The following is a 16538-nucleotide window of genomic DNA, read 5'->3' as shown; positions in this document are numbered from 1 at the left end:
AGCTGATTTAATTTTCCATTTGGTTAGTATTTAATTGGTCTACTTCCTTTGCTTTGGTTTTATTTTCTCTGGTGACAGCTATTTAGTTTTAGGCACACTTCCATCTAGAGCAGTCACTTGAAAATACATTGTTGAGGTTTGTGGGAGGTAAATTCTGTAAATTTTTGCTTACCTGGGAAGTTTAATCCCTCCTTCAAATTTAAGTGATAATCTTGTTGGGTATTCTTAGCTCGAGGCCCTTTTGTTTCATTACATTGAATATATCATGTCACTCCCTCTGGCCTGTAAGGTTTTTGCTGAGAAGTCTGATAGTCTGATGGGTTTTCCTTTGTAGATGATCTTCTTTCTCTCTAGCTGCTTTTAATAGTCTGTCCTTGTCTTTGATCTTTGCAATTTTAATTATTACATGTCTTGGTGTTCTCCTTGGGTCGCTTGTGTTTGGAGATCTGTGAACTTCCATGGTCTGAGAGACTATTTCCTTCCCAAGATTGGTGATCTTTACAGCAATTATTTCTTCAAAGGCACTTTCTATTCCTTTTTATCTCTCTTCTTCTGGTACCCCTATAATTTGAATATTGTTCCATTTGGATTGGTCACAGAATTCTATTAATATTCCTTCATTCCTAGAAATCTTTTTCTCCTTCTGCCTCAGCTTCTCTGTATTCCTGTTCTGATTTCTATTTTGTTAACTGTCTCCTCCTCATCTAATCTGCTTTTAAATCCTCCATTGTTTGTTTCATTTGTTATCTCCCTCCTGAATTTGTTCCTTAGCTCTTGAATATTTTTCTGTAGCCCCATCAGCATGCTTACAACTTTCATTTTGAATTCTTTTTCAGGAAGATTGGTGATTTCAGTCTCACTGAGCCCTCTTTCTGGTGTTTGAAGGATTTTGGATTGAACAAGCTTCTTCTGCCTTTTCATAATCCTGGAGCAATGGGAGTGGTTGCCTGCAAGTGACACGGGTGTTAACTGGGAGGAAAATGTCCCTTCCTGCTTGCTGGTAGCTGTGCTTGTCTCCACTGTCTGTGCCAGTTAACCATGTGTAGGGAGCAGCCTCTGGTTAATCCTCTAAGTTGCTGTGGGTGGGGCGGCCTTCAGGATGGCTTAGAGTGATAGTGGGGTTGCAGGCAGGCAGCACAGGTTTTGCCGTGAGAACAAAGCCCTCTTGTGCCTTCTGGACTCAGCACCAATCTCCATTGTCTGTGCCTGTCAACCAGACACTGGGAGCAGCCTCTGGGTCTGGGCCAGTTAGCTGCGCATGGGAGAAGCCTCTGCTTTAAGCTGTGGTTTCAGAAGGCAGGGTTGCCCTCTGGCTGATCTGCAGTAATGGTGAGGACAGCGTTTTGTGCATAGGTGCAGAAGCAGAGGAAGGAGCGGCAGGCTGCTTATCATGGTGAGGGGCCTCGGGGCTGCATTGTCAACCAGAGGGATAGAGTGCCTGAAGCTCCTGAAAGTTCCCAGCCTGCTGAGCTGAGTGTGCCAGGACAATTTTGTCCTCTTGTTCCTTCCCCTAAACCCTTGCCCCTTTAAAGCTTTTATAGTACCTGCTTTTCTTTTGTCCCAGGGCACCCAGTTGTGGGAAACTGTTTGCAGTCTTAGTCTCAGACTTTATGTTTCAGCCCTCCAATCTCAAGAGCACTATGCAATATGGGTCTGTGCTTCTGGGGTAGATTTCTACAGCTGGGTATTTAGCAGTCCTGTGGTTCAACTCCCTCCCAACTCTGTTTCTTTTACTCCCACTGATGAGCTGGGGTGGGAGGAGTGCTTGGATCCCACAGGGTCATGGCTTTTTACCCTTTTCTGTGAGATGTTGACTTCTCCCAGATGTAGACTGGCCCGTGTACTATTACTTCTGGTCACTTTTTGAAATAGTTGAATTTGCTGTATTTTCAAAATATATGTGGTTTTGGGAGGAGATTTATGCCATACTAACATCTTTTTCCCTCTCTAAACTGCTTTTTATATTTCAAACTTGTTCTCATGATCTTTTATTCTGGCTATGGAACTACTTCTTCTAAAAAGAAAAACCTTGTTAACTTCATTCAAAGATTCTTTTGCAAACCAGTTTTTCACTGGGCACTGTAAATCACTCTTCATATGTATAAATAGGGATCCAACATAAGCTATCAAATTGCTTGAATGACCAGAAAGAGACCACTGTTTTGGTAGATGCATGTATTCACATGCTAGTAGATCACAGCTATTTTGTATCTCGTTTTTTTGGATTGCTAATTTTGTCATTTAGAATTTGGGTTCTACAGAGATCCCATCCCATTTTTAAAAAGCTCTGAATTTTTTCAAGGTTACTTTTAAAAGTAACTATAATTTTCTATAAATGAAAATCTAATAAGCTCTTGACTGCAATTTGGGATGACTTTTATTTTCTATTAATACCTGCTGTTAAGTCATAAACTTCTCTGCCTTTTGTCTGAACACTGACTCTCGTTTTATGTAAAACACAACTAGGGTAAATTTTACCTGTAGCTATTTCTCTCATTCATTAGTGATTAATTTCATACCACATACTAAGCTTCATGAAATTACTGTAAGCACTTATGACTTACCAGCTAGCATAGTACCTGGGCTTGTGGCAGAAACCAAATCAGTATCTATAGAATCTCCTGTGCAAAGCTTAAGCAATAAAAGTGCTCACAAGAATTCAGCTCTATAAGTGGCTTCCTCTTTAAGTGGATTCCAAAAGAAAAAAAAATTTATGGAGACTCTAAGAACTGTTAAACTATTCTTAGATTCTTATGGTAAAACTATTATTTCAAAACCCAGTTTTAAAAGAGCTGCTGAGCAATGTTGATTATTTGGGATCCTGGAAAATATCTCTCCTAAAGTTCTCCAAACAAAATATGCTTTGCTTTACAATGATTCAAAAATGTGAAAGTTTTGCAGCCTGCTTAGTACACTTCTAGTTGTTTCTCTTAATAAGTAAAAAATAGTCTACATTGTATAATCCTTTGGTTTTATTTTCTGGGATTAAAAAAAAGTATAGACATAAAAGTTTTTACATGGTCCTCTTGAAGATATACTTTAAAATAACTTACTGAATGGCTTAATTCATATTTCTTGATTATCAATATTCAACAATGTCACAGTCACACTTGATTAAGTGGTTGAAAACTGCAGAGCAGAATTAATAAACTTCCATGAACATTTCCCCAATCCCTGAGAATCATAATCATCACAGAAATATTTTATCCTTTCATCATAAATCTCTGGAAAGTAGTCGTGTTCTTTCATCATTAGTAGGACAAGGAGCAGTATCATAGAGAGTTAATCCATGTAAATTGGCTTCCACCCGTAAAGAAATTTTCTGAAACAGAAAAGAAAATTATACATAGAATTTTGCTCCTTAAAGACAGATCACATCTTCAATATGTTCTGAGGAATGTCCTTTGGGATTAGGAATGAAAATCAGTTCTAATGAGTAACAAGATCAGACTGTTGCTGTACTGGCACATGCATTGTCTGAGTACCAACAGAGTTGGGAAAATCAAGCTTCTCTACTCAGAAGTTCCTCATTTTTCTTTGGTTTCTATGAAGAACCAATAAAACTAAGTATTGAAGATGGTCTACATCCATAAGTTGATGAAAATTCTGTGAAACAATTTCTACAAATTTACTTGTTTAACAACCCTATTTCAAGGCTGAACTTTGTTAACAATACACTACTTCTCCAGACACAAACAATTCACCTGAGAAATTCCTCTTCTGGCATCCCACCTTATGAAGTTAATTTTTGAAAAGGCTGGAGACTTGCTTATAGAAAGCTCTTCCTACCTAAAGGAAATGTGATTGCATAAATTTAATTCTTGTTTTCTTACCTGAAAATCACGGATATAAGTCAGGAAAAAACTGAAGAAGGAAAATGACATAGACCATTCTGCTGCTGTAGTGATCATGTGTAGCACATAACCCTTGAGCCACAACAGAAAAAAGAATAGCTCTGTGAAATTTTATTCAAGTGATCTGTAATTTCTCTCAAATAAAAAACCCTGTAATACTTATAAACTAATTTGTCTTCTGTAAATCAAGCCTTCATTTATTGAACATATCTTAAAAATTAAAGGCTGACATTTGCAAAGTTCTCCTAAATGATCTAGGCATTATAGTTTCACCTAGAGGAAGCAAAATTTCCATCTGAATAACTAATGCAGAACAGGAGAACTTCAACTCTACAATGAAGTTACTGTCTTTCCCAAAGCCAGAAGAGTCATTAAATGTCACTAAAATGAAGTTAAGTAAATAATACTCATGGTAAACTTAGTGCAACTTTTAGAGAATTAAATAATACATGGATTATAATTAGGAAAATCTAATAAATTATTTCATTCATTCATTCATTCTCACAAACATGTCCTATCCAGGACGATTCTTTAAAAATAGTTTAAAATAAAGTATTGTGTGTGACAGCACATGAACTGAGTGATGTGACAGCACATGAACTCATTTTACTGTTTCAGTTATATGCCCCTCCTCTTTTTTCCTCAGGATTAAAGATGTTACCTCCATTCAGAGATCCACTATACTGGAACCCAAATGCAGAGCTCATAATAATAAACTGCTAGACAAAAAAAGTGGAAGAAGATATTTTTGCAATTCAGAAAATAAGAATTGTAATAACAAGTTGGGTATAGTATATATTATATCCACATTTGAAGGAGTCAATTTCTGAGAAAATTCCTTGCTATCAACTTTCTTCACATCTTAAAATGTTCACAGGTCACAGCTGACAGGAGAATATGGATGGTTCTATATATATTTTATCATGTGTAGAAAATAATCCTAATATATAAGTGATTTTACTAGAAAAGTTTCAGTGTTAATGGTGAAATGAAAAATACATCAGTATCAATCAATATAGTCATTTTTAACATAAAATTAAGTTTTATACACTCTAAGTTCTTACTTTGTCCTCAGGATTCCAATGGAGTTTCTGTACTATATCAGTACCAAAACTACCACTGTACAAAAGTAATGAGCATGTCAGCACTATAAAAAAAAGTCAAGGAAGAATCTCAGAGAAAATCTATGAGTTCAAATTAGATTTAAAATAAAAATCACTTTAAAGGTCTAAAAGGATTACTCATAGATTTGTTTCCAAGGTCCAAACCCATTTTCTTAAAGACTTTGCATTACACAACAGTAGTAAAATTTAAGATGTGCCCAGAGGATTACTATGAAATGGTACACATTGTCAATCCCTCTTTACTCAGTAAAGTAACAGTACCATTAGAAGTGTCTGCTACAGAGTTGTTTTCAGGGAGGGCATTAACTTACCTTCGTATTTTTCAAGTATGATCAGGCTAAACATCATCTTTGCTCCTAGCTCAGTTATTATAGTTATTATAGACATGTAAAATTTGAATTTCATGTGGCAGATCCTTTACTTTAGGGTTACCAACCCAAGGATCTCACCTACAAAAGCCACCTTGTATGTCACCTACAGTATGTCAACAATGTTTACTTAAATTGTATTATTTCCTTCCAAGTGTAGCCACATTTTACAGCAAAGGATACTGCTGAATGCACTTATTCCACACCAGATAGCCACCAGTAGTCTGATCCAGAAGACTTGCTTGCCATGAATTTTGGGCTGCATTTGGTAGGAAAGGATGGTCTGAACAAACATATATAATGAGCCCATACCAAAGGCGAGCACAGCTCCACATACGTGTACAGCAAAAAAGGCTGTTTTCTGAGGTAAAAAAAAGAAATAAGTAAATAGAAGAAACACAAAACACAGTGCTAATACAGTACTTAAAAACACAAGCCTGTGATTTCAATAGGGAATTCACTGAGAGAAAAAGCTCTATAGAGTGTACAAATTAGTTTCTGAAGTAATTTTCTTTCATAGTACTCATCATAAACCTCAGGATTACAAGTAATCCAAATTATTTCCACTTATATGCCACTATTGAAAAAGTGATAGCAATTATTCATTTATTCATTTAGTATTATGTTTGAATGCCTCATGTATCAAGCACTGCTCTAAGTATTCAGATATATTGGTGAACAAAAAAGACAAAAATCTGGCCCTCAGAGTTTACATTCAAGTGAAGGAGTATTAACAATAAATAATAAACTTCAGAAATAAGTAAATAACATAGTATGTTAGATGGTGACAGAGTTATAGAAAAATAGTGCAAAGTAAGGAGGATTAGCATGATTGGAAATGCTGGGGGTAGGGAGTTTCAATTTAAGTCTAATTTAAATCTAAATGCAATTCAGAGGCTCAAGAAATTAAACATCCTCCTTGGCTCTAGATTGATTGGTTTTGATAAATTATACAAGGGATTATCATAAATTGTAATTTTTTTCTCCTTTACTCTTATCAGTATCCACTTACATTTTACTTTTTGATACACACACACACATACAACCCTCTGCTTAAAGGTGATGCTAGTAGCTCTCTCAAAATTCCACATTTATTATAGGTTTTTGGTTGAACCACTCTACTTTTCTGAACTGATGCTGTCTGCATATTTGGTTGCAACTGCATGGTAGAGCACCTGGCATAGAGAATATAACTAAGGTAACAAAAGAAGAGAAGTTCGCGTTTGGTTCCCTCCTTTTACAATCAGTTGTGTTAATTCACAAACAGTCCAATTTTCTTAGTTGACAGTATACGGAGTTTCTAGTGTAAAGTGAAAGAGAACAATTTATTTGCCAAAGGCATTGGTCTCCTTTTAGAGAAAAAGGGTTACTTTGATGTGGTTTGAGGTGTTGTAACTGATTATTTGCACTGGGAAAGGGAAAAAAAATTCAGCAACCACAAAACAATACAAAATGGTATTATCTCTTGGTTCATAATTATGTCTATACATATGGATAAAAGCTGGAAAAAATATACATAAAAATAAAATTAACTTTTAGGACTAAGAGCAGGAATATGGGTGAATTTTTCCCCTTAAAAATATTCTCATATATATTGTTGAAGCCAAATAGAGATGTAACCTTACCAAAGCTCACCTGTAATTAGTTCACAGTTCTACCAATAAAATCCTGTGAATTAAAAGGGAAAAAAGGGGTGGGGGAGCATTTACTTACTACTTTATTTTTATAATTAAAATAGGGTATATAAAACTGGTTTTAACTGCTAATACTTCTGCTTAAAACATTCAATTGTGTCATTTTAGAGACCAGGGAAACAGCAGAAGATCTTGAAATGGCCAAGAGATTATCCTTTCCATGGAATACTAGACTCTGGGACTGTTTTTAGAACAATGTGAGTTTTGTTTGGCTTTGATTAGGCTATTCTGCAGAGAAAACGTCTGTGATGACAAAAGGTAGGCAAAGATAGAACTTACAGAAAACTGATAGTATAAATAATCCATATCAATAGAAATGCAAATTGTCCCGCTGGATGCAACTGAGCATCACTCCATAAATAATCACCAGTTTTCCTAGTTTTGCATCTATTTGTAAATTCATTTTAGCATTCCTTATCTGACTAACAATGTGTAGTACTGACTCCTCTGCTGAGCGGGTTTGTAATATCTGCTATTTCTCTTATTAATAAGTCAAAACCTTTGACACATGCACAGAGGTCATGATTTTATCCTCTTTAAAAATAATGCTTTAATAAAACAAAAACAAAAACTTATCCTTAACAAAGCAAACAAGAGAAAGTATAGAGATATGTGCGGTCAGTAGCAAATATTTGATATAGAACTTAAAAATTACATATGAAGAGGTTTATAATCTTTAGCTAAAAGCAGTTAAGGAAACTTAGGAAAACTAACCTGTTTACTTATCCTTATTCGTTCCACAGTGTCCTTAAGGATAAATTTTTTAGAGAGGGAGAATGCCATGTGATGACAGAGGCATAAATTACAGTTATGCTGCCACAAACCAAGCAATGTCAAGGGTTAGCACAACCACCAGAAAGAAGCTAGAAGAGAGGCATGGAACAGATTCTCCCTCTGAGACCCTAAAATGAACCAACCCTACCAACACTTTGATTTCAGATTTCTGGCCTCCTTAACTTTGAGAGGATACATTTCTGTTATTTTAAGCCACCAAGTGTGTGGTATTTTGTTATGGCAGCCCTAGGAAATTAATATAGATATCTGCTTACTTATCCTTTCCAAATTTCCTTGAGGATCAATTTCCTAGAAGAGGGAAAAAAATTCTTCTAAGTAGGCACTGAGGACACTCATCATGTATTTGCTTTGCTGAATATTATTATACACACATATTCAAAAAAATCAAATTTGTATTTAAGCCAGACTTTTCAAGTGCCATATTATAAGTATCAGGTCTCTTTAAATGCAGATAACCAAAGCAGCAAGAGAAATTTTCGTTCTTCCTGCTTAGTCCTTTTTGCCTTCTCTCAGTAAGTTACTAAATACTTAATGACAGCATGTTTTTGCTATCTACTTTGTTAAGTGCTGAGTAAACAATGGTGAACAAAACAATTGTGTTTATAATTAATGGTGAAATATGTCAACTAAAATACTTAAAAATAAAATTTTAAAAAGATATAAAATTATAGTATGGGTATGAAGATTCAGTTTCCAGAGGCTTAGAGAACACAAAGTATAAGAAAATAGTAATTTATCCTCCATTTACCCCATGGTCCCAAGCACATAAGCTGGTGAGAATCATGCCTGAACTTATCTGGACTTGCCTCACTTTATATCTAAACATTCCGACCCTCCCCCAAGGCAACAGGCCAAGTGGTACTCTGCCACAATAAAGGGCACAACTCTCTGCACCATGCTGCTGCTCCCTCTCTCTCTCTGGGGGCAGCCACTTTCTCTTTCAGATAATAAAATCTCTGTGTGGGCCCCTGTCTCCTGAGTCGTTCTGGGTAGGGAGGGTTGCAGCAAGATACCCTTTCATTGGTGCTGTGACTTCAGATGAGGCTCTCCCACTGACTTTGCTCTTCCTCCGGGAATCTGAGCTGCTTTGGGAACCCTCACTGCCCGATCCTCTTCCACGAGCTCACCGTCCATTTCCCCGGTTGCTTGTCTTCTCGCCCAACACCGGCCTTTGATTTGGTGAGTCTCCCCTTCGTGGTCAACTTAAATGTCCCTTTGGAACCTGGGAAGTGACTGTTGAGTGTCCGGCACCCCCAAGGGCTCCTCTGGGACAGGGGCATCCCCAACCATGATTTTCAGAGTCACAGTTGATCCCCATAGTTGACCTTTCTCTGCCTCCCCATGGTGAGAATCCTCATCCTCTGAGGCCCAGTCTCCCTTTATCTACTCATAAACTCCTGGTACCAGGTACAGAGCCTCCTCAGCGTTTTCGCCTTGACCGCTCAGTTAGAGATGGTGATGACCCCCTGTGTCTGGTCTTCTCCACGACCTTCTCAATCACTCTGGGATGCCTCAGCAACTTCTGAACGGTCTTGTCCTCACCATGGGATCTGGCCCCTCCATTCCTGCAGATTCACCACTAGGGTGCTTACTCAATAATCTAAAACCCTTCCACCTCACTTCAGACCTCAAACCTTTTCACTACTATAATGAGATCTGGCCACAATATCCCTTGGACAATCAGTCTAAATGGCCCCCCAATGGCTCTTGAGATCCTAAAATTCTCTGTGACTTATACAACTTCTGTGAGCGCACGGGCAAATGGAAAGAGATCCCATATATTCAGGCTTTCTCCTACCTCCGAACCAAGCTCTCATTCTCGTCTCCCCTGCAATCCTAAACACCTACTACTTGCCTTAAAGTCCACACCCCTAAGCTTTTTTCACATTCCCAAATATCCTCAACTGCCTATAAAATCCCTAGACCAATGCACCACCATGGGCTCTCTTAGCCCCTCCTGGCTCACACCAGGAGCTCTATCTGTCCTCTCATTGTATTATTACATCTCAATCTGTATGTTTGTGTGTCTAAGTGTGTAAATGAAAAATAGTGTTCTACCTCCAGATGGTATTAATAAAAATTGATTTAGAGACAAGCGCTTGTGAAAATTGGGCATTATAAAACTTCCAGAAAATTCTAATAGAAAATATTAAGCATTAATGCTAATTTAAGTTGAACCAAAATAGACATGTCCTTATAGTTATCAGCTCCCTAACTTTACCTAGTCATTTTAATGTTATCTGTTAAATCTTTCAAAGAAAAATGCTTAAAGTGAAGTCTAGCTTTGTCTAATGTGAGTAAAATATCAGTTGTTGAGAATGAATAAACTAAATGTAGCAAGTGAACCTCTTAATAATAGTATGTTACAGTATGTATACCTACAAACAGCCTGAGAATCTTTGTGGTAACCTAAAACCTTAATGTTTTGCTGAGTAGACATATTTTGTGCTTAGAGATTGTTTTGTAAAGCACATAGTTCCAGAAATTATAAAATGTCTTCATAACTTTGTCAATCTAAAGAATGCTAGTGTAACAGTTTACAATAGCCTACTTCTCAGTGTTCACTAAAAATTAAGGCACCTAATAGTTTTAAATTCTGATTAAAACTACTTAAAGTAATAAGGAAAATATTTCTGCATGCTAAAGAATGTGTCTTTTGATAAAAGAAAATAACTGTTCTAAAGTACAGCTGTTTAGAGGGAGAACACTGAATGTAAAAAGAAAGTTGTAGAAAGTGTGGAAAATTGATATAGTCATGCTGTGTGAAATTAAAGCAAATAAGTCTCAATATCAAGTACACAGCAAACTAGAATTCTTTGTTAAAAGAACAAAGATTTATTAGTCAACCATTAATGTTGAAAGATTACAAAGGGTTTTCTAATTGTTTTATCAAAACAGTTTCTCATGCTTAAAGTCTTAGTGAGTTGTCTGAGTATTTAAGAAAATGAGATCTTAATATTAAAAAGACTAAAGCTAAGCTTTGCTAACAACTGTGTAACCTTCTGTATTTGCCTTTAAAATCTTTTATTGTCATTCTGGTTAAATAGATAAGTATTGTTTCATAGTGACTTATGATTCTATTTAGGCTATTTAGGCAAGTGCCTTAAAAACCTTAACAGCTTCCCAAAATCAAATTCAAAAAGGTGCTTTTTGCCTCTAGTTCACTCTATTTTCCACAGGGCCCCTGGAACATGTCAGAAAAATTTTTTCTCCTCATTGAGGAAAATATTTGGCTAATATGGCTTATTTATCTGATACATATTTACGGAAAGCACTGTCAAAAGAATGCTAAACTTTGTTACTGAATGTTTTGTTACAGAAATATCCAAATTTCTTTATGTCAACTGTCTCACAGTAAGCTGTCATCAGATCTTTAACCTTTGTCATTTGTAAGTCTTTTGTCACTTATAGTCACTGCTTTATTACTCTTAAACTAGTAAAAAACTAAATTCCAGCAGTACAAATATCCTAAACTAGTAAAAACTAGATTACAACAGAGCAGGTATTAGTTACATAAGATTAAGTAAACTAAAGAAAATGATTTTGTGGCTTTGTTTCAAATGTTGTTGATAAAGTATTTTAAGCTTTTTCTCTTAAGCTGAGAAGTTTAATAAATAATACATTTATAAGGAGAATTGAAAAATTTATCTGTCTACCTAACCCCTCCAGAATTTAAAGTTTCAATATTTTTTATATTTCATGGCAGTATGTTTATTTGCATAAGCTCAATAAGAATCTGCTTTCCTAGTAACAAGACCAATTAAAAACACTGGTTATACTACCAAGGCTTTGACTAGAATGTTATAGCTGAGAGACACGTGCATAAACTCAGATATGAACAGACAGCTTTAAGGAACTAAGGTTGACTTTATAAAGCCAACAAAACCCCTTGGAAGAACTGGCCTGGTACCTTGCTTACAGGGTTCCCAGCAGCCTTACCAGGTGAGCAAAGAAGGTCACTTCCTGGCAGGTGCAGGAACCTCAGGAACGTCTTGGGAACCTCAAGAAGAGAGGAATTCACCCAAATCTACAGGTACTGCAGGCACAACCTGATGGCAAGTCTGGCTTGGCTTTCTGGCCTCAAGGAGCCTTTAAAAGTCCAGTCTGAAATTCATTATAAAAAGTTCCAGGAAAGCACATTAAAAAGATCCTATGTAATCAATTACTCTTCTTGCTGTACTTATGCAAATAATCAAGCCTACTGTTAATTATTTTCTTAATCTGGCTACTTCTAATAAAAATGAGGGTGATTTTAGAGAAAAGTAGTTTCAATAATGCAGTCTTATCTATACTAAATCCTAATATTAGTCATTGAGATGTAAACTCAATCCAGAATTCTAGTTTCCCCATGATATCTGGCTATAATTCTCAACTAGAATCTTCATATTTCTAGTTCTCATATTCGGCCATGCATTCTTAATCTCATCAAGTTTGTCCTTCCAGAATGGAAAATCCAACCCCAGATGTTACTACTTAACCTAATAACATGATTTGTTCTATCTTGCTTAGAAGCCATAAAATTGCAAATAGTAATAGTAATAGAAATATAACCCAGAATAGAAGTGCCAATCTTCCAAGGCCCTCTCAACTAACCAGAGATGGAGACCTAGCTGCACCCTTTACTGCGCCCCCTCTCAGCATGAAGCAGCCAGAGCGGTCATCGCCCCTTTTCCCTAGCAGCAGCTAGGGTCTCTGTCTGCAGAGGGGAGAATGAGACAGGGACCATGGGCTTAGAATTAGGTGAGAGCCTCTGGGAAAAGCAAGGAAGGATATTTGCAGTCAGAGCAATGTAACTACATGCTAGGAAAGCCCCCCTACGACATTAAGCTCTGGAATCATTCTTCAGTGAGATGTTAATGTTCCCCAGATAAAAAGTAGCACATGCTTTATTATGCTAATCATTTGTAACCATGTGTAAGATTCACTTTAGCATACTAAAAGGCCCAGGCTTTCCATGTTCTCTTTGACTGTTTTAGCCAGCTAGCTGTAGAAGACAACAAGGACTTGGAGAATGACAAAGCACAAAGGTGGACTGTGTCTGGGCCTCAAATCATTATGGGAGGAAAGCTACCCATCAACCAAAAACACCTGCATGGATGCATGTACGCAGGAAATGAACTTCTACTGTGTTAAGACACTGAACTTCTGCACTTTGTTACAGTAGTAAGCACTACCCTAACATCCATTTGGATCATACTTATAAAGATTACTACTACTAACCATTACTTAAAAACTGAAAAATAGGAGACTAATTAGAAGCATTAATGCAATGGGGAACTTTGAATAAGAGACAGAACATGCCTCTATATGTGTATTTGTATTTCTAAATAGTTATTAAATATCTAAATAGATTATCAAATGTCTAAATTGAACCTTTGAAGACTACAGAGAGATTATTCAAAGAACTGCCATATGCCCAGGATTCAGCCAGTACTACTCATCTAAAAGAACATCAAAAGAAAGAAATGTGGAGAGTTTAGAAATATTTGGTGAGGGTTAAATGCTACTTTGACATTAGAATCCCCTGAGGAAAAGCTGAAAGTGCTACAGATATTCCCTTTATTTCTTCATATAAGGGGCTGGGCACTTAGGAATGCAGGTGATCAATAAGAACATCTAAACAAGAATATAAAATAGGTAAATGAGTATAACATGTTATGCATTTTTTTAAGTTTAAATCTAATTGTCTCACTTATAATTTATACCAATTCTCTCTGGTTTTGTCATATTCTGCAAGTAAGTCGTAATAAAGAGTTCAGTAAATAGACTCCTGTGGATTCTTAAGAAGTCAAAAGAATTTATATTTGTTCAAGATATTATCGAGGATGAAATTCTCTAATTGGGAATGTAGCTAGTTCTAAAGAATCAAATAATTTAAAGACAGTGAATTTTATTTTAAGGCAAAGAAACAATAATAGCATGTAACTGTATGTTTCAAGGTTCCTTTTTTAACATGTATTTTGAAGTATTTCAGGAAAATACCTATGCTGGGCTAAAACACAAACCTGGAAGTTTGCCACAAGAGAAAGTCCCAAACAACTCAGTAATCCAAGTACAAGGCCAGCCTTGTTTAATTTGATGATACAATTCTCTTCAGGACTCAGAGCGTGAACTTGCTTATAACGAACATAAATGGTAGCAACACCTGGGAAGAGATAATTCAAACAAAGTAATAAATAATCAAGGAATAGGCAATAAAGAGTTCACAAAAGTTGCTGTTACCCAGAAACACAGATTTTCCTTTTATAGTTAATCTGAAAGAAACAAGTTACAGAGCTTAAAAAACTTTTAGGGTTGCATTATGGAACTACTAATACCTCTGTGTGACTAAGCAAAACAAATGTCTCCTTGTAGGCCTCATATTAAGAAATATTTAAGATAAAATTTAAGAGATATGTTTGATGCATGGAGAAGTTGGGGTTCCTATGGCCAGGATCCTCACTGAACTTAAACCACTTGATGAAGTAACTGACTTGTTAGGCTACTGCTTCCACACCCATAGGCAATAAGTTATTATTGCACTATATAGTGAGCTTGGCCCAGCACTCGAGGCAGAGGCAGAAATGCTGGTGCTGGACCTGCCGCTGGGAGAACAAGCCGGGTAATAAACCCTTTCAGCCCAAAGAAACGTTCTACTGTCATTTCTTTGATCACACTGAATCCATAGCGAACTTGCCGGGGGCTGAAACCCGCTGGCAAGACAGATGTCTTCCGAAAATCTCTAGTGACAAGTGTTATATAAAACACAAAGTATTCTACATGATTAGTATTGTAATGCAATTAGTTCTAAAATATGGGAAAAAATGGGCATAGGCAAAAATACTAAAGATTACTTTCCTCACCCTCACTTTATTTTATTTTAAATGACAACAACTTGGCTCAGTTGGATATAGCAGTCAATCACAAGAAAAAAAATCACCTTACCAGCCTTTCTAGTCAAGGGCCTAATCAAACTTTCTATTGCAAAAATATTGCCAAAGAACTCAGCGGCGTAAAAAACAAGAGATACACTTTTGTAGATGTGTTTTTTAAAAGTCATAAGATGAACTTCTATACATTGAATCATTTTCTTGAATTTAATTTTTGATGTGAGCAAATAATAAACATCATATGGAAGAATGCAAGTATTTAAAACAATTACAACTGATGGGAAAAAATTATATTTTAGTATATCAACAAAAATGTGATTCAAAAAAGAAATAATTAACAGGAATGTAAAATATGTAGAACTCCATTCCTTTGGCATTATAATATTGTTCAATAAAATCATTCTCAAACTTCTAAATTGTTTATTCTAAAGGAATTTAATTGGGGTTAGTTATGGTTAATGTGTTTCAGCTCTTTGACCTCTAATGGTTACTAAGAAATTTACTTAAAGTCTTAAGGAATATTTAGTTGTTATAGCTTCTGTTTTGATGAGTAGTCAAATAGACCTACAAATGTTTTCTTCAAGATTTGTTTTCCTAATTCGGCATTTCTAGAAATTGTTTTTCTTTAAAAAGGAAGGTACTTGTGATCAGTAATTTAGCAGTAACATTCCCTCAAGTAGAAGCAGAAAGTAAAACAAGTAACACAACAGTGTTTAAAGAGGAAAAAGGCAATTTAACTACTAAGTATATTTGTTAAAACCACTCTCATTACTTACTTAAAACTGCAGCGATATTTAACATTGCCCCAAATAAGCACTTTTCTGGAGCTATTGTACCAGTGTCACTGAAAGAAAAAAAGAAGGTATATGTATTTTTCACACTAGATAAGCATGTGTATTTCTTCTAATGGATAAAAAGAGGTTAGTTCAAATCCTTCAGCTTTTTATAAATACAAGAGTTCAACCCATAATTTCATAATAAGAACATGACAGTTTGTGTTCACAGTATTGTGGTTGGGGCTCCTATGGCCAGGATCCTCACTTTACTTAAACCACTTGATGATGGTTTAAGGTAACTGCTTCCACACCCGTAGGCATTAAGCATTATTGCACTATATAGTGAGCTCGGCCAAGCACTCTAGGCGGAGGCAGAGATGATAGTGTTCAACCTACCACGGGGAGAACAAGGTGGGTAATAAATCCTTTCACTCTGAGAATGTTCCACCACCATTTCTTTGATCACACTGAATCCATAGCAAACTTGCCCGGGGCTCAAACCCATTGGAAAGACAATTGCAACAGTCATCTGGCTTCATTGCTGACCAAGGAAAAAGACAGGCTGCTCTTATGGGAGGGGTGCTTCAGCGGGCTGCCCTTATGAATGGGGAGACAGTGGATTGTCCCCCAATGGGTATGTGGTCTGAGGTGGTTTGCCTCCGAGAGGACTGGGCCCCACCCCAGGACTGGAGGCAAGTGGAGGTGACACCTGAGGCTGTAGGGGTGGCCCTTGGTGAAGTAAGTAGGTCTCTTGAGAGAAGAGTGCTTATGAGGCAGCGGGGACTGTGGGTTGGATGCTTCTCACAGTATTCAAAAAGTCTACAGAAAAGAAGGACATGCTCCTGAAAAAGACCCAGTAGCTGAGGGTTCCCCAAGGAGAGGAGCAGCCCCCTCCCCAGGTCATGGAGCACTCTATGGTCCATCCCTATACTCAGGCAGAGCTGGTGGATTTGGGCTCCCGGTTTAGGCAGAAGCCCTCAGAGTATCAGCTTGACTCCTGCATCTGTGGGACTTAGGGGTGGATGGAATTGTTCTGTCAGGATCAGAGATGGGAAAGC

General features: G+C 36.8%; 1 protein-coding gene across 7 annotated transcripts in view; it reads right to left on the bottom strand.

The window, feature by feature from the left end:
• Positions 1–2950: 2950 nt before the first annotated feature.
• DRAM2 (DNA damage regulated autophagy modulator 2) overlaps positions 2951–16538 on the bottom strand; it is a 54677-nt gene continuing 41089 nt past the window's right edge. For 4 of the 7 annotated variants that reach the window (XM_017676080.3, XM_073234429.1, XM_017676081.3 and 1 more), the window contains 6 exons: positions 15481–15548; positions 13841–13980; positions 5530–5707; positions 4919–5001; positions 3834–3926; positions 2951–3322 (listed from right to left, as the gene is read on the bottom strand). In XM_017676080.3, the coding sequence (XP_017531569.1) occupies positions 3215–3322; positions 3834–3926; positions 4919–5001; positions 5530–5707; positions 13841–13980; positions 15481–15548 (670 nt within the window). In that variant the 3' untranslated portion in view covers positions 2951–3214. The other 3 variants (XM_037017020.2, XM_037017021.2, XM_073234431.1) reach the window with 3 other exon arrangements.

The sequence above is a fragment of the Manis javanica genome, chromosome 4 (genome assembly GCF_040802235.1).
Source record: "Manis javanica isolate MJ-LG chromosome 4, MJ_LKY, whole genome shotgun sequence".
Lineage (NCBI taxonomy): Eukaryota > Metazoa > Chordata > Mammalia > Pholidota > Manidae > Manis > Manis javanica.
Note: the sequence above shows the minus strand (reverse complement) of the source record. Positions and strands in the feature narration are given on the sequence as shown.